Source organism: Oreochromis aureus, linkage group 2, assembly GCF_013358895.1.
Source record: "Oreochromis aureus strain Israel breed Guangdong linkage group 2, ZZ_aureus, whole genome shotgun sequence".
Taxonomy (NCBI): Eukaryota; Metazoa; Chordata; class Actinopteri; order Cichliformes; family Cichlidae; genus Oreochromis; species Oreochromis aureus.
In genome coordinates this window covers 12,853,277-12,876,340 of record NC_052943.1, presented here as the reverse complement: position 1 = coordinate 12,876,340, position 23,064 = coordinate 12,853,277, and the positions used below count along the sequence as shown (strand labels likewise).

At 42.4% G+C, this 23,064-nt stretch overlaps 4 protein-coding genes across 31 annotated transcripts in view; all 4 read right to left on the bottom strand.

Moving 5' to 3' along the window:
* The window catches only part of LOC116335353 (protocadherin gamma-C5-like), a 281,881-nt gene that overhangs the window by 65,157 nt on the left and 193,660 nt on the right, over window positions 1–23,064 (bottom strand). The window contains exon 1 of one of the 28 annotated variants that reach the window (XM_039618313.1): window positions 9,056–11,528. The exons of 25 other annotated variants lie outside the window; for them this stretch is intronic. In XM_039618313.1, coding sequence (XP_039474247.1) covers window positions 9,056–11,437 — 2,382 coding nt within the window. In that variant the 5' untranslated portion in view covers window positions 11,438–11,528. Of the gene's footprint in view, window position 1; window positions 2,564–2,955; window positions 5,475–9,055; window positions 11,529–23,064 lie in introns of those variants that run through there. 2 more of the 28 variants (XM_039618337.1, XM_039618289.1) reach the window with 2 other exon arrangements.
* LOC120443628 (protocadherin beta-16-like) lies at window positions 5,936–8,889 on the bottom strand. The gene has a single exon (XM_039622631.1). It carries the CDS (start codon window positions 8,339–8,341, stop codon window positions 5,936–5,938), a length of 2,406 nt encoding a protein of 801 aa, XP_039478565.1. The 5' UTR covers window positions 8,342–8,889.
* On the bottom strand, window positions 11,712–18,406 carry LOC116336118 (protocadherin beta-16-like). Its single transcript, XM_039622595.1, has 3 exons — window positions 15,427–18,406; window positions 12,059–13,150; window positions 11,712–11,717 (listed from the first exon to the last, which is right to left on the bottom strand). Exons 1-3 carry the CDS (start codon window positions 17,803–17,805, stop codon window positions 11,712–11,714), a joined length of 3,477 nt encoding a protein of 1,158 aa, XP_039478529.1. The 5' UTR covers window positions 17,806–18,406.
* On the bottom strand, window positions 17,982–21,966 carry LOC116336117 (protocadherin beta-16-like). The gene is made up of 2 exons (XM_039622584.1): window positions 19,412–21,966; window positions 17,982–18,020 (listed from the first exon to the last, which is right to left on the bottom strand). Exons 1-2 carry the CDS (start codon window positions 21,872–21,874, stop codon window positions 17,982–17,984), a joined length of 2,502 nt encoding a protein of 833 aa, XP_039478518.1. The 5' UTR covers window positions 21,875–21,966.

Genomic DNA, 23,064 nt, shown 5'->3' with positions numbered 1-23,064 from the left:
CCTCCAGAGGAGAGTCTGGTTCATCCAGGATGCTCTTTTCACTCTGTATCCGCTGTATCGTTCCTGTAGAACTGGGATCCATTATCAGCACATTCTGACTACCAGCTCTGCCGAACTTACAGTCACTCTTTCTGGAGTCAGTCGTCCTGCACACCTCGTAATTGTAAACGTGTGGCAGAGTCCCTGTTCCCAAAGTGTCTGAGTAACGTGGTGGATAATATGGAATGACAGGCAGGTTGGAGTGATACAGGATGCGAGACTGTCTCCACCTGTAGATTTTGACTGATATAATAACCACTAAACACGTGATGAAGAGGAAGGAAACTACAGCCAGAGCCAAGACTAAGTAAAAAGTCAGGTTGTCATTGTACTCCTTGTCGTGTGTCAACTCAGTGAACTCCGACAGCACTTCAGGGAAGCTGTCCGCCACCGCCACGTTAACAACGACTGTAGCTGAACGAGAGGGCTGCCCGTTGTCCTCCACTATAACAGTCAGTCTTTGTTTGACAGCATCTTTATCAGTGACTTGGCGGATAGTTCTGATTTCTCCATTCTGTAAGCCCACTTCAAACAGCGCCCTGTCTGTGGCTTTCTGTAGTTTATAGGAGAGCCAGGCATTCTGTCCAGAGTCCACATCAACAGCCACCACTTTAGTCACCAGATAGCCCACATCTGCTGAACGAGGCACCATTTCAGCCACCAGAGAGCCACCAGTCTGGACTGGGTACAGAACCTGAGGGGGGTTGTCGTTCTGGTCTTGGATCATTATTTTCACAGTCACGTTGCTGCTGAGTGGAGGAGAACCTCCATCCTGCGCTCTTACGCGGAAGTGGAAATCTTTGATCTGCTCGTAGTCAAAAGAGCGCACTGCATGGATGACTCCACTATCAGCACTAACGGACACATATGAGGAGACTGGCACTCCGTTAACGGAGGAGTCCTCCAGTATGTAAGAAACACGGGCATTCTGGTTCCAGTCAGCGTCTGTGGCTTTCACTGTGAATATAGAGAGACTTGGTGTATTGTTTTCTACAATGTAGGCCTCATATGAGCTCCTGTCAAAGACAGGTGCGTTATCATTAACGTCTGAGATCTGTAAGGTAAGAGTGACACTGCTGGAGAGGGAGGGCACTCCCTCATCAGAGCAGGTCACAGTGATGTTATACTCAGAGGCTCTCTCTCTGTCTAAATCACTGTCTGTTACTAAGGTATAGAAATTATTAGATGTGGATTTCAACACGAAAGGAATATTATCACTTATAAAACATTGAACTTTACCATTTTCATCTGAGTCTGGGTCTTGAATGTTAATCATTGTAACAACTGTGTTGGGCTTTGCACTCTCTGATATACTTGTTGATTTAGACATAATTTTAATCGTTGGTTCATTGTCATTTATATCAACGACATCGACAATAACTTTGCAAGAATCAGTGAGTCCTCCGTTATCCCTTGCCCGTACATTGATTTGAAAATGTCTTTTCTTTTCATAATCCAACCGCCCAATCAATTTAACTTCACCGTTTTCATCGTTTATTTCAAACATATGTCTGACGTCATCCAACGTATTTGTGATTGAATATGTTATTTTACCATTCAATCCATGATCAGCATCTGAAGCACGAACAGAAGTCACAGTAGTGCCTTTTGTAGCATTTTCGGATACAGTGCCTTTGTATACCTGCTGCGTAAAAACGGGTGCGTTGTCATTGGCATCTAACACTGAAATAAAAATCTGCATTGTTCCTGACATCTGTGGCTCTCCTCCATCTACAGCGGTCAACACTAACGCAATAAAATCATTTTTCTCTCTGTCCAAGGGCTTTTGTAAGACCATTTCAACATTTTTTGTACCGTCAGCTTGGTTGTGCAATTTAAGTATAAAATTATCGCTTGGTTTGAGGACATAACTTTGGAGAGTGTTTGTACCCACATCCAAATCTACAGCTCTTTCTAAATCAAATTTAGCCCCAACAACGGTAGATTCACTAATGACGAATTTAATTTCATTTTTTTCAAAAGTTGGCGGATTGTCGTTAATATCTGTTATTTCAACTGTAACACTGTAAAACTCCATAGGATTTTCTAACACAATCTGAAAATGCACAGCGCACGGCGTGGTGTCACCGCATAACGTCTCTCTGTCTATTCGCTCTCTGATTAGAAGGACTCCTCTCTCGGCATTTAACTCGACGTATTCTCTGCTATCACCGGAATAAACACGAGCGTTGCCCAGCTTTAGCCTTTTAACATCTAATCCTAAATCCTGAGCTATATTTCCAACTAAGGTACCTTTCGCCATTTCCTCCGGAACCGAGTAGCTGACCTGCCCGAAAGCATCACAAACAACCAGAAGTAAAATAAACAGCTGTACTTGCCGTCTCATTTTGTGTATGTGGGTCGTTAAGATTAAACGAAAGACTCCTAAAAATCCCTTTGGATGGCAGACAGACAATCACAATTAATACGAAGAAAAACAATCCTCAGAACGGAAGGAAAATTGTTACAATTTGCGTCGCCTTTGTGCATATCCGCCTGACAAACGAAGACAATGCGGTCGGTCCTGCCGTTTCTCTCTAATACACCGAAAAGGAGAGGCGGCTCAGCAGAAAATATACCACAACTGCAACAAAGAAGGCAACAGCGGCCCATTGAGTTCAAACAGCAAAATTACAGGAGAAATGATGACACATAACAAAAGCGTGAATACCAAGAAAGTCACTTAATTTTAAATGTTGTGTATAACATTTTTTATATAAAAACTGTCTAAAATAACAGACGAATCCCACAAAAGTTGAAAACGAGCCTCAAATCATGTTAAATACGTAGCACTCTTTTTCATAATAAACTAAATGATACACTTATACATGTTGCTCTCCAAGGTGCTGAAAAAAAAAAGACTAACGAAAATAACAAGTTATATTGCGCCGTTTGTGAAGTAATATTAATTCTAACCTCTAGAGGAGAGTCTGGTTCATCCAGGATGCTCTTTTCACTCTGTATCCGCTGAATCGTTCCTGTAGAACTGGGGTCCATTATCAGCACGTTCTGACTACCAGCTCTGCCGAACTTACAGTCACTCTTTCTGGAGTCAGTCGTCCTGCACACCTCGTAATTGTACACATGGGGGAGAGTCCCTGTCCCCAAAGTGTCTGAGTAACGTGGTGGATAATATGGAATGACAGGCAGGTTGGAGTGATACAGGATGCGAGACTGTCTCCACCTGTAGATTTTGACTGATATAATAACCACTAAACACGTGATGAAGAGGAAGGAAACTACAGCCAGAGCCAAGACTAAGTAAAAAGTCAGGTTGTCATTGTACTCCTTGTCGTGTGTCAACTCAGTGAACTCCGACAGCACTTCAGGGAAGCTGTCCGCCACCACCACATTAACAATGACTGTAGCAGAACGAGAGGGCTGCCCGTTGTCCTCCACTATAACAGTCAGTCTTTGTTTGACAGCATCTTTATCAGTGACTTGGCGGATAGTTCTGATTTCTCCATTCTGTAAGCCCACTTCAAACAGCGCCCTGTCTGTGGCTTTCTGCAGTTTATAGGAGAGCCAGGCATTCTGTCCAGAATCCACATCAACAGCCACCACTTTCGTCACCAGATAGCCCACATCTGCTGAACGAGGCACCATTTCAGCCACCAGAGAACCACCAGTCTGGACTGGGTACAGAACCTGAGGGGGGTTGTCGTTCTGGTCCAGGATCATTATTTTCACAGTCACGTTGCTGCTGAGTGGAGGAGAACCTCCATCCTGTGCTCTTACGCGGAAGTGGAAATCTTTGATCTGCTCGTAGTCAAAAGAGCGCACTGCATGGATGACTCCACTATCAGCACTAACGGACACATACGAGGAGACTGGCACTCCGTTAACGGAGGAGTCCTCCAGTATGTAAGAAACACGGGCGTTCTGGTTCCAGTCAGCGTCTGTGGCTTTGACTGTGAACACAGAGAGACCCGGTGTGTTGTTTTCTACGATGTAGGCCTCATATGAGCTCCTCTCAAAGACAGGTGCGTTATCATTAACGTCTGAGATCTGTAAGTTGAGAGTGACGCTGCTGGAGAGGGAGGGCACTCCCTCATCAGTGCAGGTCACAGTGATGTTATAGTCAGAGGCCCTCTCTCTGTCTAAATCACTGTCTGTTATAATGCTGTAAAAATTACTGGATGTAGAAGTAATTGCAAATGGTGTGTTTTTATTAATCCTACACCCGACTTTACCATTTACGTCGGAATCAGGATCATTAACACTCATTACAGCTACCACTGTGCCCGAAGGCGAATCTTCTCCTATTGAAATTGACGATGATATTATTTTTATAACTGGAATGTTGTCATTAATGTCTCCTACATCAATAATGACTTTGCTCGAATCAGACAGTCCTCCTCTGTCCACTGCCTCTACGTAAATCTCATACTTTTGGACTTTTTCATAATCAAGAGGGGCATTTAGTACAAGATGCCCGTCTTCCGTAATGACGAATACATTTGAAAGGCCCCTCATGCTATTTCCAATTACGTAGCTAACCTCCCCATTAGAGCCTTTGTCTGCATCGGAGGCGCTCACTTTGGTAATGACTGTCCCATTGACTGAGTTCTCTTTGATTTCAGCTTTGTAAACGGTTTGTGTAAAAACAGGGGCGTTATCATTAGCGTCTAACACTGTAATATGAATTTGCATAGTCCCAGACCTTTGCGGCTCTCCTCCATCAACAGCTGTTAACAGCAATGATCCGTACTCCTGCTTCTCTCTGTCTAGAGATTTCTGTAAAATCATCTCGACCTTTTTACCACCATCAGACTGACTGTTCATTTTAAGTATAAAATTGTCGTTGGGCTTCAGTGTATAGCTCTGAAGACCATTTAATCCTATATCTGGATCTATTGCTTTTTCTAGCATGAATTTAGAACCGACGACTGCAGACTCGCTGATTTCAAAGCGCCTCTCTTCCCTTTCAAATACTGGAGAGTTGTCATTAATGTCTGTGATTACCACGGTGACTGGAAATATTTCTATTGGATTTTCTAAAGCAATTTGAAAATGTAAAGCACAAGGCGTCGTCTGGCCACAGAGAGCCTCGCGGTCTATTTTTTCTTTGATGACGAGTAGTCCCTTTTCCTTGTTAAGCTGAATATACTCTACATTGTCTCCGGTGTGGATACGAGCTCTGCCGGCTTGTAATCGTTTAACATCTAAACCTAAATCCTGAGCTATGTTACCCACTAAAGAACCTTTCGCCATTTCCTCGGGGATAGAGTAGCTGACCTGACCGAACACAAAACGAGGAACGAGGACCAAGAAAAACAACAGTACTTGCCCTTTCATTGTTCTGTTAAGCACATCCGTCGAACAGAACTAATGTTCTCTCTTTGTTTTGCAATCCGCGTTACAGAGCAAAAATTAAATGCACAGCTAAGTTTTGATGAATTAAAATCCAACGATATGGTTATTCCATGAGGATTATTCGTGCCTTCTACATTATGCACTACAGTCTATGCGGCATGCACACGAGTCCTTCGCTCTTTGAGAGGAAGGAGGATGTGCCGTGTTTCAAATTATTTAAAACATGCTGGCGCTGGTCAACAGCGGCCCACTGAGTTCAAAACTCGAAAGTGCAATGTTCAGGATTTAAAAGTCCCTCTAACATTACACCTATGAATTTTAGCGAAAATACCAGACAAAACACATTAATGATTCCGATTTAATGACAAATAAGGTAATACTAAATTAGACAACGAGTTTCCTCATTGATAAAATATTAATTCAATACGAAACTACTCAACTGAAGTGTAAGCAAAATAGGACAATGCTTAGGGAAAAAAAGATTCACAATAATAAAAGCGATAATCACTTCGCTATCCAAGGTACTGAAATTACTTGGACAGGCAGTAAAAACAGCGGGGAATAGAATTGTATAGGTTCATCAGAATGTAAAGAGTCTAACCTCTAGAGGAGAGTCTGGTTCATCCAGGATGCTCTTTTCACTCTGTATCCGCTGCATCGTTCCTGTAGAGCTGGGGTCCATTATCAGCACGTTCTGACTACCAGCTCTGCCGAACTTACAGTCACTCTTTCTGGAGTCAGTCGTCCTGCACACCTCGTAATTGTACACATGTGGCAGAGTCCCTGTGCCCAAAGTGTCTGAGTAACGTGGTGGATAATATGGAATGACAGGCAGGTTGGAGTGATACAGGATGCGAGACTGTCTCCACCTGTAGATTTTGACTGATATAATAACCACTAAACACGTGATGAAGAGGAAGGAAACTACAGCCAGAGCCAAGACTAAGTAAAAAGTCAGTTTGTCATTGTACTCCTTGTCGTGTGTCAACTCAGTGAACTCCGACAGCACTTCAGGGAAGCTGTCCGCCACCGCCACATTAACAATGACTGTAGCTGAACGAGAGGGCTGCCCGTTGTCCTCCACTATAACAGTCAGTCTTTGTTTGACAGCATCTTTATCAGTGACTTGGCGGATAGTTCTGATTTCTCCATTCTGTAAGCCTACTTCAAACAGCGCCCTGTCTGTGGCTTTCTGCAGTTTATAGGAGAGCCAGGCATTCTGTCCAGAGTCCACATCAACAGCCACCACTTTAGTCACCAGATAGCCCACATCTGCTGAACGAGGCACCATTTCAGCCACCAGAGAGCCACCAGTCTGGACTGGGTACAGAACCTGAGGGGGGTTGTCGTTCTGGTCCAGGATCATTATTTTCACAGTCACGTTGCTGCTGAGTGGAGGAGAGCCTCCATCCTGCGCTTTTACGCGGAAGTGGAAATCTTTGATCTGCTCGTAGTCAAAAGAGCGCACTGCATGGATGACTCCACTATCAGCACTAACGGACACATACGAGGAGACTGGCATTCCGTTAACGGAGGAGTCCTCCAGTATGTATGAAACACGGGCATTCTGGTTCCAGTCAGCGTCTGTGGCTTTGAGTGTGAACACAGAGAGACCCGGTGTGTTGTTTTCTACAATGTAGGCCTCATATGAGCTCCTCTCAAAGACAGGTGCGTTATCATTAACGTCTGAGATCTGTAAGGTGAGAGTGACGCTGCTGGAGAGGGAGGGCACTCCCTCATCAGAGCAGGTCACAGTGATGTTATACTCAGAGGCTCTCTCTCTGTCTAAATCATTGTCTGTTACTAAGCTATAAAAATTATTAGTTGGGGATTTCAGCACGAAAGGAATATTATCGGTTATAAAACACTGAACTTTACCATTTTCACCTGAGTCAGGGTCTTGAATGTTAATCATTGTAACAACTGTATTGGGGTTTGCATTCTCTGATATAATTGTCGATTTAGACATAATTTTAATCGTTGGTTCATTGTCATTTATATCAACGACATCGACAATAACTTTGCAAGAATCAGTGAGTCCTCCGTTATCCCTTGCCCGTACATTGATTTGAAAATGTCTTTTCTTTTCATAATCTAACCACCCAATCAATTTAACTTCGCCGTTTTCATCGTTTATTTCAAACATATGTCTGACGTCATCCAACGTATTTGTGATTGAATATGTTATTTTACCATTCAATCCATGATCTGCATCTGACGCACTAACAGAAGTCACAGTAGTGCCTTTTGTAGCATTTTCGGATACAGTGCCTTTGTATACCTGCTGCGTAAAAACGGGTGCGTTGTCATTCACATCTAACACTGTAATGAGAATCTCCATTGTTCCTGACATCTGTGGCTCTCCTCCATCTACACCCGTCAACACTAAAGAAATAAATTCATTTTTTTCTCTGTCCAAGGGCTTTTGTAAGACCATCTCAATATTTTTTGTACCATCAGCTTGGTTGTGCAATTTAAGTATAAAATTATCACTTGGTTTAAGGACATAACTTTGGAGAGTATTTGTACCCACATCCAAATCCACAGCTCTTTCTAAATCAAATTTAGCCCCAACAACAGCAGACTCACTAATGATGAATTTAATTTCATTTTTTTCAAAAGTTGGCGGATTATCATTAATATCTGTTATTTCAACTGTAACACTGTAAAACTCCATAGGATTTTCTAACACAATCTGAAAATGCACAGCGCACGGCGTGGTGTCACCGCATAACGTCTCTCTGTCTATTCGCTCTCTGATTAGAAGGACTCCTCTCTCGACATTTAACTCGATGTATTCTCTGCTATCACCGGAATAAACACGAGCGTTGCCCATCTTTAGCCTTTTAACATCTAAGCCTAAATCCTGAGATATATTTCCAACCAAGGAACCTTTCGCCATTTCCTCCGGAACAGAGTAGCTGACCTGCCCGAAGGCATCACAGACAACCAGAAGTAAAATAAATAGCTGTACTTGCCGTTTCATTTTGTATGTGTGTCAGTAAGAATAAACGAAAGACTCCTAAAAATCCCCTTCGATTGTAGACAGACAATCACAATTAATATGAAGAAAAAAAATCCAAGAACCGAAGGAAAATAATTACAATTTGCGTCGCCTTTGTGCATATCCGCCTGACAAACGAAGACAATGCGGTCAGTCCTGCCCTTTCTCTCTAATACACCGAAAAGGAGAGGCGGCGCAGCAGAAAATATACCACAACTGCAACAAAGAAGGCAACAGCGGCTCATTGAGTTCAAAAAGCAAAATTACAGAAGAAATGTAGAAAGAAATGTAGCCCTGCGACATACTGGGGACCTGTCCAGGGTGTACCCCGCCTCTCGCCTTATGACAGCTGGGATAAGGTCCAGCAACCCCCGCAACCCCGAAAAGCAAAAGCGGAAGAGAATGGATGTATGTATGTAGAAAGATGACAAAAGTGTAAATACCCAAAAAGCCACTAAAATTTAAATGGTGTGTATAACATTTTATATAACAACTGTCTAAAATAAAAGAAGAATCTCACAAAAGTTGAAAACGATCCTCAGATCATATTAAATACGTAGCAGTCTTTTTCATAACAAACTAAACGATATACTTATACATGTTTCTCTCCAAGGTGCTGAAAAAAAAGAAAGACTAACTAAAATAACAAGTTATAAAGTTATATTGTGCCATTTGTGATGTAATAATTATTCTAACCTCAAGAGGAGAGTCTGGTTCATCCAGGATGCTCTTTTCACTCTGTATCCGCTGCATTGTTCCTGTAGAACTGGGGTCCATTATCAGCACGTTCTGACTACCAGCTCTGCCGAACTTACAGTCACTCTTTCTGGAGTCAGTCGTCCTGCACACCTCATAATTGTACACATGTGGCAGAGTCCCTGTTCCCAAAGTGTCTGAGTAACGTGGTGGATAATATGGAATGACAGGGAGGTTGGAGTGATACAGGATGCGAGACTGTCTCCACCTGTAGATTTTGACTGATATAATAACCACTAAACACGTGATGAAGAGGAAGGAAACTACAGCCAGAGCCAAGACTAAGTAAAAAGTCAGGTTGTCATTGTACTCCTTGTCGTGTGTCAACTCAGTGAACTCCGACAGCACTTCAGGGAAGCTGTCCGCCACCGCCACGTTAACAATGACTGTAGCTGAACGAGAGGGCTGCCCGTTGTCCTCCACTATAACAGTCAGTCTTTGTTTGACAGCATCTTTATCAGTGACTTGGCGGATAGTTCTGATTTCTCCATTCTGTAAGCCCACTTCAAACAGCGCCCTGTCTGTGGCTTTCTGCAGTTTATAGGAGAGCCAGGCATTCTGTCCAGAGTCCACATCAACAGCCACCACTTTAGTCACCAGATAGCCCACATCTGCTGAACGAGGCACCATTTCAGCCACCAGAGAGCCACCAGTCTGGACTGGGTACAGAACCTGAGGGGGGTTGTCGTTCTGGTCCAGGATCATTATTTTCACAGTCACGTTGCTGCTGAGTGGAGGAGAACCTCCATCCTGCGCTTTTACGCGGAAGTGGAAATCTTTGATCTGCTCGTAGTCAAAAGAGCGCACTGCATGGATGACTCCACTATCAACACTAACGGACACATACGAGGAGACTGGCATTCCGTTAACGGAGGAGTCCTCTAGTATGTACGAAACACGGGCATTCTGATTCCAGTCAGCGTCTGTGGCTTTGACTGTGAACACAGAGAGACCCGGTGTGTTGTTTTCTACAATGTAGGCCTCATATGTGCTCCTCTCAAAGACAGGTGCGTTATCATTAACGTCTGAGATCTGTAAGGTGAGAGTGACGCTGCTGGAGAGGGAGGGCACTCCCTCATCAGTGCAGGTCAAAGTGATATTATACTCAGAGGATCTCTCTCTGTCTAAATCACTGTCTGTTATAATGCTATAAAAATTACTGGATGTAGAAGTAATTGCAAATGGTGTGTTTTTATCAATAGTACACTCGACTTTACCATTTACGTCGGAATCAGGATCATTAACACTCATTACAGCTACCACTGTGCTCGAAGGCGAATCTTCTCCTACTGAAATTGACGATGATATTATTTTTATAACTGGACTGTTGTCATTAATGTCTCCTACATCAACAATGACTTTGCTCGAATCAGAGAGACCTCCTTGGTCCACTGCCTCTACGTAAATCTCATACTTTTGGGATTTTTCATAATCAAGAGGGGCATTTAGTACAAGATGCCCGTCTTCCGTAATGACGAATACATTTGAAAGGCCCCTCATGCTATTTCCAATTACGTAGCTAACCTCCCCATTAGAGCCTTTGTCCGCATCGGAGGCGCTCACTTTAGTAATGACTGTCCCCTTAACTGAGTTCTCTTTGATTTCAGCCTTGTAAACGGTTTGTGTAAAAACAGGAGCGTTGTCATTAACGTCTAACACTGTAATATGAATCTGCATAGTCCCAGACCTTTGCGGCTCTCCTCCATCTACGGCTGTTAACAGCAATGATGCATACTCCTGCTTCTCTCTGTCCAGCGATTTCTGTAAAATCATCTCGACCTTTTTACCACCATCAGACTGACTGTTCATTTTAAGTATAAAATTGTCGTTGGGCTTCAGTGTATAGCTCTGAAGACCATTTAATCCTATATCTGGATCTATTGCTTTTTCTAGCATGAATTTAGAGCCGACGACTGCAGACTCGCTGATTTCAAAGCGCCTATCTTCCTTTTCAAATACGGGAGCGTTGTCATTAATGTCCGTGATTACCACAGTGACAGGAAATATTTCTATTGGATTTTCTAAAGCAATTTGAAAATGTAAAGCACAAGGCATCGTCTGTTCACAGAGAGCCTCGCGGTCAATTTTTTCTTTGATGACGAGTAGTCCCTTTTCCTTGTTAAGCTGAATATACTCTACATTGTCTCCGGTGTGCATCCGAGCTCTGCCAGCTTGTAATCGTTTAACATCTAAACCTAAATCCCGAGCTATGTTACCCACTAAAGAACCTTTCGGCATTTCTTCGTGAATAGAGTAGCTGACCTGACCGAACACAAAACGAAGAAAGAGGACCGAGAAAAACAACAGTACTTGCCGTTTCATTGTTCTGTTAAGCACATCCGTCGAACAGAACTAATGTTCTCTCTTTGTTTTGCAATCCGCGGTATCGAGCAAAAATTAAATGTACAGCGAAGCTTTGATCAATCAAAATCCAGCGATACGGTTATTCCATGACGATTATTCGTGCCTTCTACCTTATGCACTACAGTGTATGCCGTACGCACACGAGTCCTTCACTTCTTTGAGAGGACGGAAGATGTGCGTGTTTCAAATCATTTAAAACACGCTGGCGCTGGTCAACAGCGGCCCACTGAGTTCAAAACTGGAAAGTGCAATGTTCAGGATTTAAAAGTGCCTCTAACACTATACCTAAGATTCTTAGCGAAAATACCAGACAAAACACATTAATGGTTCCGTTTTAGTGATAAATGAGATAATAGTAAACTAGACAACAAGTTTCCTCATTGATAAAATATTAATTCAATATAAAGCTACACAAATGAAGTGTAAGCAAAATAGGACAACGCTTAGAAAAAAAAGAGAGAAATAACAATAAAAGCGATAATCCCTTCGCTATCCAAGGTACTGAAATGACTTGGACAGGCAGTAAAAACAGCGGGGAATAGTATTGTATAGGTTTATCAAAAATTTAAAGAGTCTAACCTCGAGAGGAGAGTCTGGTTCATCCAGGATGCTTTTTTCACTCTGTATCTGCTGCATTGTTCCTGTAGAAGTGGGATCCATTATCAGCACGTTCTGACTACCAGCTCTGCCGAACTTACAGTCACTCTTTCTGGAGTCAGTCGTCCTGCACACCTCGTAATTGTACACATGGGGGAGAGTCCCTGTCCCCAAAGTGTCTGAGTAACGTGGTGGATAATATGGAATGACAGGCAGGTTGGAGTGATACAGGATGCGAGACTGTCTCCACCTGTAGATTTTGACTGATATAATAACCACTAAACACGTGATGAAGAGGAAGGAAACTACAGCCAGAGCCAAGACTAAGTAAAAAGTCAGGTTGTCATTGTACTCCTTGTCATGTGTCAACTCAGTGAACTCCGACAGCACTTCAGGGAAGCTGTCCGCCACCGCCACGTTAACAACGACTGTAGCTGAACGGGAGGGCTGCCCGTTGTCCTCCACTATAACAGTCAGTCTTTGTTTGACAGCATCTTTATCAGTGACTTGGCGGATAGTTCTGATTTCTCCATTCTGTAAGCCCACTTCAAACAGCGCCCTGTCTGTGGCTTTCTGCAGTTTATAGGAGAGCCAGGCATTCTGTCCAGAGTCCACATCAACAGCCACCACTTTAGTCACCAGATAGCCCACATCTGCTGAACGAGGCACCATTTCAGCCACCAGAGAGCCACCAGTCTGGACTGGGTGCAGAACCTGAGGGGGGTTGTCGTTCTGGTCTTGGATCATTATTTTCACAGTCACGTTGCTGCTGAGTGGAGGAGAGCCTCCATCCTGTGCTCTTACGCGGAAGTGGAAATCTTTGATCTGCTCGTAGTCAAAAGAGCGCACTGCATGGATGACTCCACTATCAGCACTAACGGACACATATGAGGAGACTGGCACTCCGTTAACGGAGGAGTCCTCCAGTATGTAAGAAACACGGGCATTCTGGTTCCAGTCAGCGTCTGTGGCTTTGACTGTGAATATAGAGAGACCCGGTGTGTTGTTTTCTACGATGTAGGCCTCACATGTGCTCCTCTCAAAGACAGGTGCGTTATCATTAACGTCTGAGATCTGTAAGGTGAGAGTGACACTGCTGGAGAGGGAGGGCACTCCGTAATCAGTGCAGATCACAGTGATGTTATACTCAGAGGCTCTCTCTCTGTCTAAATCACTGTCTGTTACTAAAGTATAGAAATTATTTTCCGTTGATTGTAATATGAACGGAATATTTTCATTTATTGTGCAGCTGACTTTGCCATTCTCGCTGTCGTCTATGTCTTGAATATTAATTATTGTCACTACAGTGTTGCTTTTGATATCTTCAGATATAACATTTGTTTCAGACATTATGTTAATAATAGGGTGATTATCGTTCACATCTATAACGTCAACTATTACTTTGCATGTGTCCGTTAGTCCTCCGTCATCACTTGCACGCACATTTATCCGATAATTGTTTGACTTTTCGTAGTCAATATTTCCTGTTAATCTAACCTCGCCTGTGTGTTCATTTACCTCAAACAATTGTCTGACATCGTCTAAAGTATTTCTGATCGAATACGTTATTCGTCCATTTGATCCATAATCAGCATCTGATGCACTGACTATAGTCACAACTGTGCCTCTTGGTGAATTTTCTGCGACATTAGCTTTGTATACCGACTTCGTGAAAACGGGTGCATTATCATTAACATCTAACACCGTGATCTGAATCTGCATTGTCCCTGACAGCTGAGGTTCTCCTCCATCTACGGCCGTCAACACTAAAGATAAATGTTCATTTTTCTCTCTGTCAAGAGGCTGTTTTAAAACCATCTCAACATTTCGGGAGCCGTCTGCCTGATTGTGTAATTTAAGAGCAAAATTATCAGTCGGTTTGAGGATGTAGTTTTGGAGACCGTTAATTCCCACATCCAAATCCACCGCCCTTTCTAAATCAAATTTCGACCCGATGATTGCAGACTCGCTTATTTTAAATTTAATATCCCCTTTTTCGAAAAGGGGGGCATTATCATTTATATCCACAATTTCAACATGTACTCTGTAAAATTCAATAGGTTTCTCTAAAATAATTTGGAATTGTAGAGCACATGGAATCATCTGACCACAGAGCGTCTCTCTGTCTATTCTTTCTTTGATAAGGAGGACTCCCCTGTCTTTATTTAGCTCAATATATTCTCTGCTATCACCAAAAAACACACGAGCCTTGCGTGATTTTAATTTCTCTACGTCCAAACCCAAATCTTGTGCTATTCTTCCAATTACGGAACCCACTGACATTTCCTCGTTAATGGAGTACCTGATATGCCCAAAAACGGAGCTGACAAAAAGGAACGAGACAAAAAACGGTACTTGCCGTTTCATTGTTCTCCTCGGTAATATGACACAGGCAGAAACACACGTTTTTTCTGCTGAATAAAATGCGTCAACCTTTATTCCCAAGGAAAGTCAGAAAGTCAATGCATATTCCTCGACAAAGAACAAGACAATAACCGAGACATGTTTTCCCATCCACCCGAAAACGTCGTGTCCTCTATCCAGTATGTGCCTCCTGTCGCTGGGGTTTTAAGATTGGGGAGGAACTGTTGACAACGTACGCTTGCAGAGTAACATGCTGGACTACAGCGTCCCTAAGAGTACAGAAGGCAAAACTACAGGAGAAAAGATAAAATAAATAAATAATAATAACCCCATTTGGAGCGATCTCAAAAATATTAAAGTTAAACGATTTTATACTGTCAACTGGTATTCTATGTCGTTAAATGCAATTGAAAGTGCATAAAAGATATCGCAAGAAAAAAAGGTTGGTGTAGGGAATTCCCCAAGATTGAAAAAAACAAAACAAAAAACAAACAAAAAAACAGAAGAAATTGACACACATGTACACATACAGGATAAACACGCTGTCAGCGATTGAATACAACATGGTGAGCAAATGCAGCAGAAATGGGGCTTATGTGTTGTAACATTCTCATCTTTACAGGAAAGCCTGTTATAACTGATATCACTTTTTTAGGCAATAAAATGCCGTTTTCAATAACTATTCCAATACACTATTAAAATGTCCTAAAATATTTACACTACTAATATGAAAAATAAGTACTAAAATATGGCTTAGCTGGGTTTGGAAAACCCTGGTAAATATAGATCAACACAGCAATATTGCTTAGTTTTGCACAAAAATTGCAACATGTAAATTGGTTTATAATACTTTTATCAACTTATGCAATGGCTAAAATGATAAAAGCAAGATAATGGGAGAAAATACAAGTGTAGTTTTATCTTTCCAACCACTTTAATGTGCAACATAACGATTATTCAGAAACATATTATTCAGAAATGCTAACCTCTAGAGGAGAGTCTGGTTCATCCAGGATGCTCTTTTCACTCTGTATCCGCTGCATCGTTCCTGTAGAACTGGGGTCCATAATTAGCACGTTCTGACTACCAGCTCTGCCGAACTTACAGTCACTCTTTCTGGAGTCAGTCGTCCTGCACACCTCGTAATTGTACACATGTGGCAGAGTCCCTGTCCCCAAAGTGTCTGAGTAACGTGGTGGATAATATGGAATGACAGGGAGGTTGGAGTGATACAGGATGCGAGACTGTCTCCACCTGTAGATTTTGACTGATATAATAACCACTAAACACGTGATGAAGAGGAAGGAAACTACAGCCAGAGCCAAGACTAAGTAAAAAGTCAAGTTTTCATTGTACTCCTTGTCGTGGGTGACTTCAGTGAACTCCGACAGCACTTCAGGGAAGCTGTCCGCCACCGCCACGTTAACAATGACTGTAGCTGAACGAGAGGGCTGCCCGTTGTCCTCCACTATAACAGTCAGTCTTTGTTTGACAGCATCTTTATCAGTGACTTGGCGGATAGTTCTGATTTCTCCATTCTGTAAGCCCACTTCAAACAGCGCCCTGTCTGTGGCTTTCTGCAGTTTATAGGAGAGCCAGGCATTCTGTCCAGAATCCACATCAACAGCCACCACTTTAGTCACCAGATAGCCCACATCTGCTGAACGAGGCACCATTTCAGCCACCAGAGAACCGCCAGTCTGGACTGGGTACAGAACCTGAGGGGGGTTGTCGTTCTGGTCCTGGATAATTATTTTTACACTCACATTGCTGCTGAGTGGAGGAGAGCCTCCATCCTGCGCTTTTACGCGGAAGTGGAAATCTTTGCTCTGTTCGTAGTCAAAAGAGCGCACTGCATGGATGACTCCACTATCAGCACTAACGGACACATATGAGGAGACTGGCACTCCGTTAACGGAGGAGTCCTCCAGTATGTAAGAAACACGGGCGTTCTGGTTCCAGTCAGCGTCTGTGGCTTTGACTGTGAATATAGAGAGACCTGGCGTGTTGTTTTCTACAATGTAGGCCTCATATGAGCTCCTGTCAAAGACAGGTGGGTTATCATTAACGTCTGAGATCTGTAAGGTGAGAGTGACGCTGCTGGAGAGGGAGGGCACTCCCTCATCAAAGCAGGTCACAGTGATGTTATAGTCAGAGGCTCTCTCTCTGTCTAAATCACTGTCTGTTACTAAACTATAGAAATTGTTAGATGTAAATTTAATTTCAAATGGAATATTTTTATTTATCACGCAATTCACTTTCCCATTATTTTCAGAATCAGGGTCATTTACGCTCATTAAAGCTATTACTGTCTTGCGGGCTGAGTCCTCCGGTATTGAGCCTGACGCTGAAATCATATTTACAACGGGTCTATTGTCATTCACGTCAATTACATCGATGATTAGTTTACTTGAGTCAGAGAGTCCACCTTGATCGATTGCTTCTATGTCTATATTATAAGTTTTTTCAATTTCGTAGTCAATCGGACCATCTAAAATCACATCACCTTCACTATTAATATGAAATAACTTTGAAACTGTGTCCATACTATTTTCGATTACATAGGTCACCTCTCCATTTGTGCCCTTGTCTGCGTCAGAAGCCGTGACCTTAGTAACAAGTGTTCCCTTTACAGAGTTTTCCGTAATGCTTGCTTTATAAACGGGTTTACTAAAAGCAGGTGCATTGTCATTTACATCTAATACGGTAACATAGATTTTCATTGTTCCTGTCATTTGCGGTTCACCTCCATCTTCCGCAGTCAAAACTAAAGATATATGTTCTTGTTTCTCTCGGTCCAATGGCTTCTGTAAAATCATTTCTACTTTCTTGCTTCCATCACTTTGTGCGTGCAATTTAAGAACAAAATTGTCACTCGGCTTAAGAGTGTATCTCTGCAGACCATTCAGTCCGATATCTGGGTCTATTGCTTTTTCTAGCATAAACTTAGAGCCGACGATCGCCGATTCGCTGATTTCAAACACTCTCTCCTCCTTTTGGAACACGGGAGCATTATCATTAACATCGGTAATTTCAGCCGTAACTGGGAATAATTCCAGTGGGCTCTCTAACGTTATTTGAAAATGTAAAGCACAAGGCGTTGTCTGTCTGCACAGGATTTCGCGGTCTATTTTTTCTTTAATGATGAGGACTCCTCTTTCTCTATTCAGCTCAATGTACTGAACGCTGTCTCCGGTATAGAGACGAGCTTTACCTGACCTAAGACGTTTGACATCTAAACCTAAATCTTGGGCTATATTGCCGACCAAAGATCCTTTCGCCATTTCCTCTGGAACTGAATAGCTAACCTGCCCGACCACATAACTGAGGCAGAAAATGGAGATTATCAGTACTTGCCGTTCCATTGTTCTGTCCGACACCGCTGTCACACCACGGCTATGTTGTTTTACTCCGTTTCACGATTACAATTCCGCCAAAATGAATAGAAAAGATAAAAAGGAATCTGTTTTAATCCACCCGTTATAGTAGGAATCCGTTTTAAGCTGCCCGTGAATTTGATCTGATTCCTAAACTGTGCGTTCTATGTCTGAGTGTGCTTCGCAATATGCCGGGATGTTGACTGGATGGATGTGTTATTAAAGAGAGTCAATAACTCGACACATTGTACAACAGCGGCGCGATGAGTTCACAAGGTGAAAGTACACGAGGCAAACAGTAGAAGAAGAAGGACAAAAAAGAAGTAGAAAAAAGCCAGTGCATGTCTATAATGAAAATGAGGAGCATGACAGAAAAACCAAACGGCGTTTTCTCATCTTAAGCAACACTGGAATGAACGTAACAATGAAAATTCATTCACACAGAATGAAAACGAGATTGTTGAAAAAAAGAATTTACTCCAGGCATACAAATATATACAAGAGGCGCATAAAAAGGACTAACAATGTAGAACTGTGCCCTATTTGTCACTGTCCAAGGTGCTGAATCGCTGTCGGACTCGCGTTTATTTTTCACAGAATAGTACCTCACGCATGTACGCAGATTAAAAAAAAAATATTAAACCCAAAAGACAGACCTCTATAGGAGAGTCTGGTTCATGCAGAACCACAAGTCTGGTTCAGACATCTTGATGCATGGTCAATCATCCAGGTAAGCAAATCCTCAAAAGTTAATTCTGTTCATCTGGACATAACGTTTTCAGTGGGACAAACGTTTCGTCATTCATCAGTCTCAGCTGACTGCAGGTTTCCCCAATCTTATAAGCAGTACATTTGCATAATGACTGAAACCAGCACCACTGAAGGAACAATGGGCTGGGAGGTTCGTTCCTAGGAACTGAAGAAGTCACTTGGATGAGCGACGAAACGTTTCTCCCACTGAAACGCTACGTCAAGATGAACAGAATCATCGATCTGGTTCAGACAGAAAAAAAGTTAACACTTCAAAGTTGGCTAGATCATTTTATAACTAATCTCCAGAGGAGAGTCAGAAGAATCTCACAAAAGTTGAAAACCGTCCCCAAATCATGTTAAATACGTAGCAGTCTTTTTCATAACAAACTAAATGATACACTTATACATGTTGCTCTCTAAGGTGCTGAAGAAAAGAAAGACTAACTAAAATAACAAGTTATTGTCCAGGGTGTACCCCGCCTCTCGCCTTATGACAGCTGGGATAAGGTCCAGCACCACCCGCAACCCCGAAAAGGACAAGCGGAAGCGAATAGATGTATGCATGTAGAAAGACGACAAAAGTGTAAATACCCAGAAAGCCACTTAAATTTAAATGGTGTGTATAACATTTTATATAAAAACTGTCTAAAATAAAAGAAGAATCTCACAAAAGTTGAAAACGATCCTCAGATCACATTAAATACGTAGCACTCTTTTCATAACAAACTAAATGATATACTTATACATGTTGCTCTCCAAGGTGCTGAAAAAAGAAAGACTAACTAAAATAACAAGTTATAAAGTTATATTGTGCCATTTGTGATGTAATAATTATTCTAACCTCTAGAGGAGAGTCTGGTTCATCCAGGATGCTCTTTTCACTCTGTATCCGCTGCATCGTTCCTGTAGAACTGGGGTCCATTATCAGCACGTTCTGACTACCAGCTCTGCCGAACTTACAGTCACTCTTTCTGGAGTCAGTCGTCCTGCACACCTCGTAATTGTACACATGTGGGAGAGTCCCTGTCCCCAAAGTGTCTGAGTAACGTGGTGGATAATATGGAATGACAGGCAGGTTGGAGTGATACAGGATGCGAGACTGTCTCCACCTGTAGATTTTGACTGATATAATAACCACTAAACACGTGATGAAGAGGAAGGAAACTACAGCCAGAGCCAAGACTAAGTAAAAAGTCAGGTTGTCATTGTACTCCTTGTCGTGTGTCAACTCAGTGAACTCCGACAGCACTTCAGGGAAGCTGTCCGCCACCGCCACGTTAACAATGACTGTAGCTGAACGAGAGGGCTGCCCGTTGTCCTCCACTATAACAGTCAGTCTTTGTTTGACAGCATCTTTATCAGTGACTTGGCGGATAGTTCTGATTTCTCCATTCTGTAAGCCCACTTCAAACAGCGCCCTGTCTGTGGCTTTCTGCAGTTTATAGGAGAGCCAGGCATTTTGTCCAGAGTCCACATCAACAGCCACCACTTTAGTCACCAGATAGCCCACATCTGCTGAACGAGGCACCATTTCAGCCACCAGAGAGCCACCAGTCTGGACTGGGTACAGAACCTGAGGAGGGTTATCGTTCTGGTCCTGGATCATTATTTTCACGGTCACGTTGCTGCTGAGTGGAGGAGAGCCTCCATCCTGCGCTTTTATGCGGAAGTGGAAATCTTTGATCTGCTCGTAGTCAAAAGAGCGCACTGCATGGATGACTCCACTATCAGCACTAACGGACACATACGAGGAGACTGGCACTCCGTTAACGGAGGAGTCCTCCAGTATGTAAGAAACACGGGCATTCTGATTCCAGTCATCGTCTGTGGCTTTGACTGTGAATATAGAGAGACCTGGCGTGTTGTTTTCTACAATATAGGCCTCATACGAGCTCCTCTCAAAGACGGGTGCGTTATCATTAACGTCTGAGATCTGTAAGGTGAGAGTGACGCTGGTGGAAAGAGAGGGCACTCCCTCATCAGCGCAGGTCATAGTGATATTATAATGAGACGCAACTTCTCTGTCTAAAGCAACCTCTGTCAGCAAATTGTAAAAGCCATTCATGGTGTTCAGTATTTTAAAAGGAGCATTATCATTAATATTACACTTCACCTCTCCATTCCTGTCAGAGTCAGGGTCATTTACGCTTAGCATTGCAATTACAGTACTCTCAGGCGAGTCTTCTAAAATGGCATCTGACTTAGAGAGTATTTTCAGCTGAGGGCTGTTGTCATTGACATCAGTAACATCTAAGAGAATCTTACTGGAATCAGAGAGCCCACCATTGTCCGTAGCTTCTATATCTATTTGGAAGAGCTTCGTTTTTTCATAGTCTATTTGACCGATCACGATAACCTCTCCAGTTTTTCTATCAATCTGAAATAAATCGGACAAACGACGTTTGCTGTTTGAAATTGCGTATGATATTTCTCCGTTAGAGCCTCCATCTTTGTCAGATGCTCTAACAATTATAACGCTGGTTCCAGCCGGTGAATTCTCGGTTATTGTTGCTTTATATACTGGCTTAGTGAAAATTGGTGCATTGTCGTTTGCATCCAACACGTTAACAGTGATCTGCATTGTACCTGACATACGCGGCTGCCCGCCATCCAGAGCAGTTAATAATAACAATATATGTTGTTCTTGCTCTCGATCTAGAGGCTTCTGTAGAATCATTTCCACCTTCTTACTCCCATCCGCTTGGTTCTCTAATTTCAGCGCAAAGTTGTTTGTTGGATTAAGCGAATAGCTCTGGAGACCATTTGTACCGATGTCAGCATCGATGGCTTTCTCCAGCACAAATTTAGACCCAATGATGGTTGACTCGCTGATTTCGAAGCGCTTTTCGCTCGATGCAAAGCTGGGAGCATTGTCATTAATATCTGTGATTTCTATTGTTATTCGAAACAGTTCCATCGGATTTTCCAGAATCATCTGTAAAAGTAAAGCACAGGGCGTCGTGTCGCCACACAGCGTTTCTCTGTCTATCCTTTCTTTTATAAGAAGGACACCACGGTCTCTATTCAGCTCAATATATTCGGCACTATCTCCAGAATGAACGCGCGCTCTGCCGGATTTCAGCCTTTTAATGTCTAAACCTAAATCCTGAGCCACATTACACACTAAAGACCCTTTCTCCATTTCCTCAGGAATGGAGTAGCTGACCTGCCCGAACACCGAGGTGAGAGAGAAAACCAAGAAGAAGAACAACAGTACTTGCCGCCTCATTGCTTTGCAGGAATAATCCTGTGTCCTTTTAGTAAAACTGCAATCCACACGAATCATGATAATAATTCCGAACATATCTCAAAGACAGTTTCAGCGAAAAAAGAATAACTGTTTTCGATCTCCGTAAGCGGTATTCCTTATAAAAGAGAACAGGCGGTTACTGTGCGTTTCATTGTCTACCAGTGTGCAAATCTAAAGGGGAGGTACATTTTTCAGCGTTGACGAACGCTGCCATACTCAGGCCAATAGCGGCCCTTTCTGTTCAACAGACCAAACAGCAAAATCTGGAATGAGGATGATGATGCTCATGGAAAACAACAACAACAACAATTATTATTATTATTATTATTATTATTATTATTATTATTATTATTATTATTATTATCATCATTATTATTATTGTTATTATTATTATTATTATTATCATTGTTATGACTAATAAACTTTAAAGCTTTTAGATAATCTAATCTGTTACAGATTAGATTAGATCACACAACTGACAATGTAACCATTTAAGTGTTTTAATAATTAAAACTAATGCTTCATACCTAATGCCTAATAGGTTCAAAGGTTAGTGACTTCATGTAAGCATATTCACTGGTGGTGTTGCGGCTCCTCCAACACCAACGGCCGCGGCGGGCTAAACATGAGGATACTGACTACGCGCAACAATAAACATATAAAATGCACTTCTGAGCTATTTGTTCCTTTTATTCCACATTGTACTGTCCAAACCCACAACTCAGTACATTGGATCAAATGTATTACAAATGCAGAGACTGCACAAACAAACAGGACTGCAACTGACAAAATATTATACCAATTGTTATGCCAAACTGCAACATCAGACTACGGCATCAACTAGTGCATTAAACTATACATCAAGCTGCGGTCAACAGAAAGTTTCCCCAAATGCCCACCCTACCTTTCTGCTCATCAAACAGCAGGTGCTCTGAACAGGTGAGTGCAACCACATTTATCATCTAATACACACCCATGAGTCACGCCCCAGAACCGTGCACCAATACAGTGTGTGCATTTAAACCAACCCTCTTAATCCAAAAAAGGAAAGACTCACATATGGCTCCTACAGGTAGTAATGCTAAAACTCCAAAGACAAGCACATGGAATATATGCAGTCTGTACTGGTTGACACTGACATGTGGTAACAAAACAAATAAGAAAGCACAAATGAACCTAGATACTGAAAAAGTCATAAGTCACTTGACAGATCGAAAACAGTGCAAAGATTCCAAAAGCATGAA

What these genes read in the sequence shown, in the direction of transcription:
- LOC120443628 (XM_039622631.1), bottom strand. Translation starts at nt 8,341, where the DNA reads ATGAAACGGCAAGTACAGCTATTTATTTTACTTCTGGTTGTCTGTGAT.
- LOC116336118 (XM_039622595.1), bottom strand. Translation starts at nt 17,805, where the DNA reads ATGGAACGGCAAGTACTGATAATCTCCATTTTCTGCCTCAGTTATGTG. An exon ending in AACCAGACTCTCCTCTAGAG is followed by an intron (nt 13,151 to 15,426) that starts GTTAGCATTTCT and finishes CTCACCTTACAG; the next exon opens with ATCTCAGACGTTAATGATAA.
- LOC116336117 (XM_039622584.1), bottom strand. Translation starts at nt 21,874, where the DNA reads ATGTTCGGAATTATTATCATGATTCGTGTGGATTGCAGTTTTACTAAA. An exon ending in AACCAGACTCTCCTCTAGAG is followed by an intron (nt 18,021 to 19,411) that starts GTTAGAATAATT and finishes ACATCCATCCAG; the next exon opens with TCAACATCCCGGCATATTGC.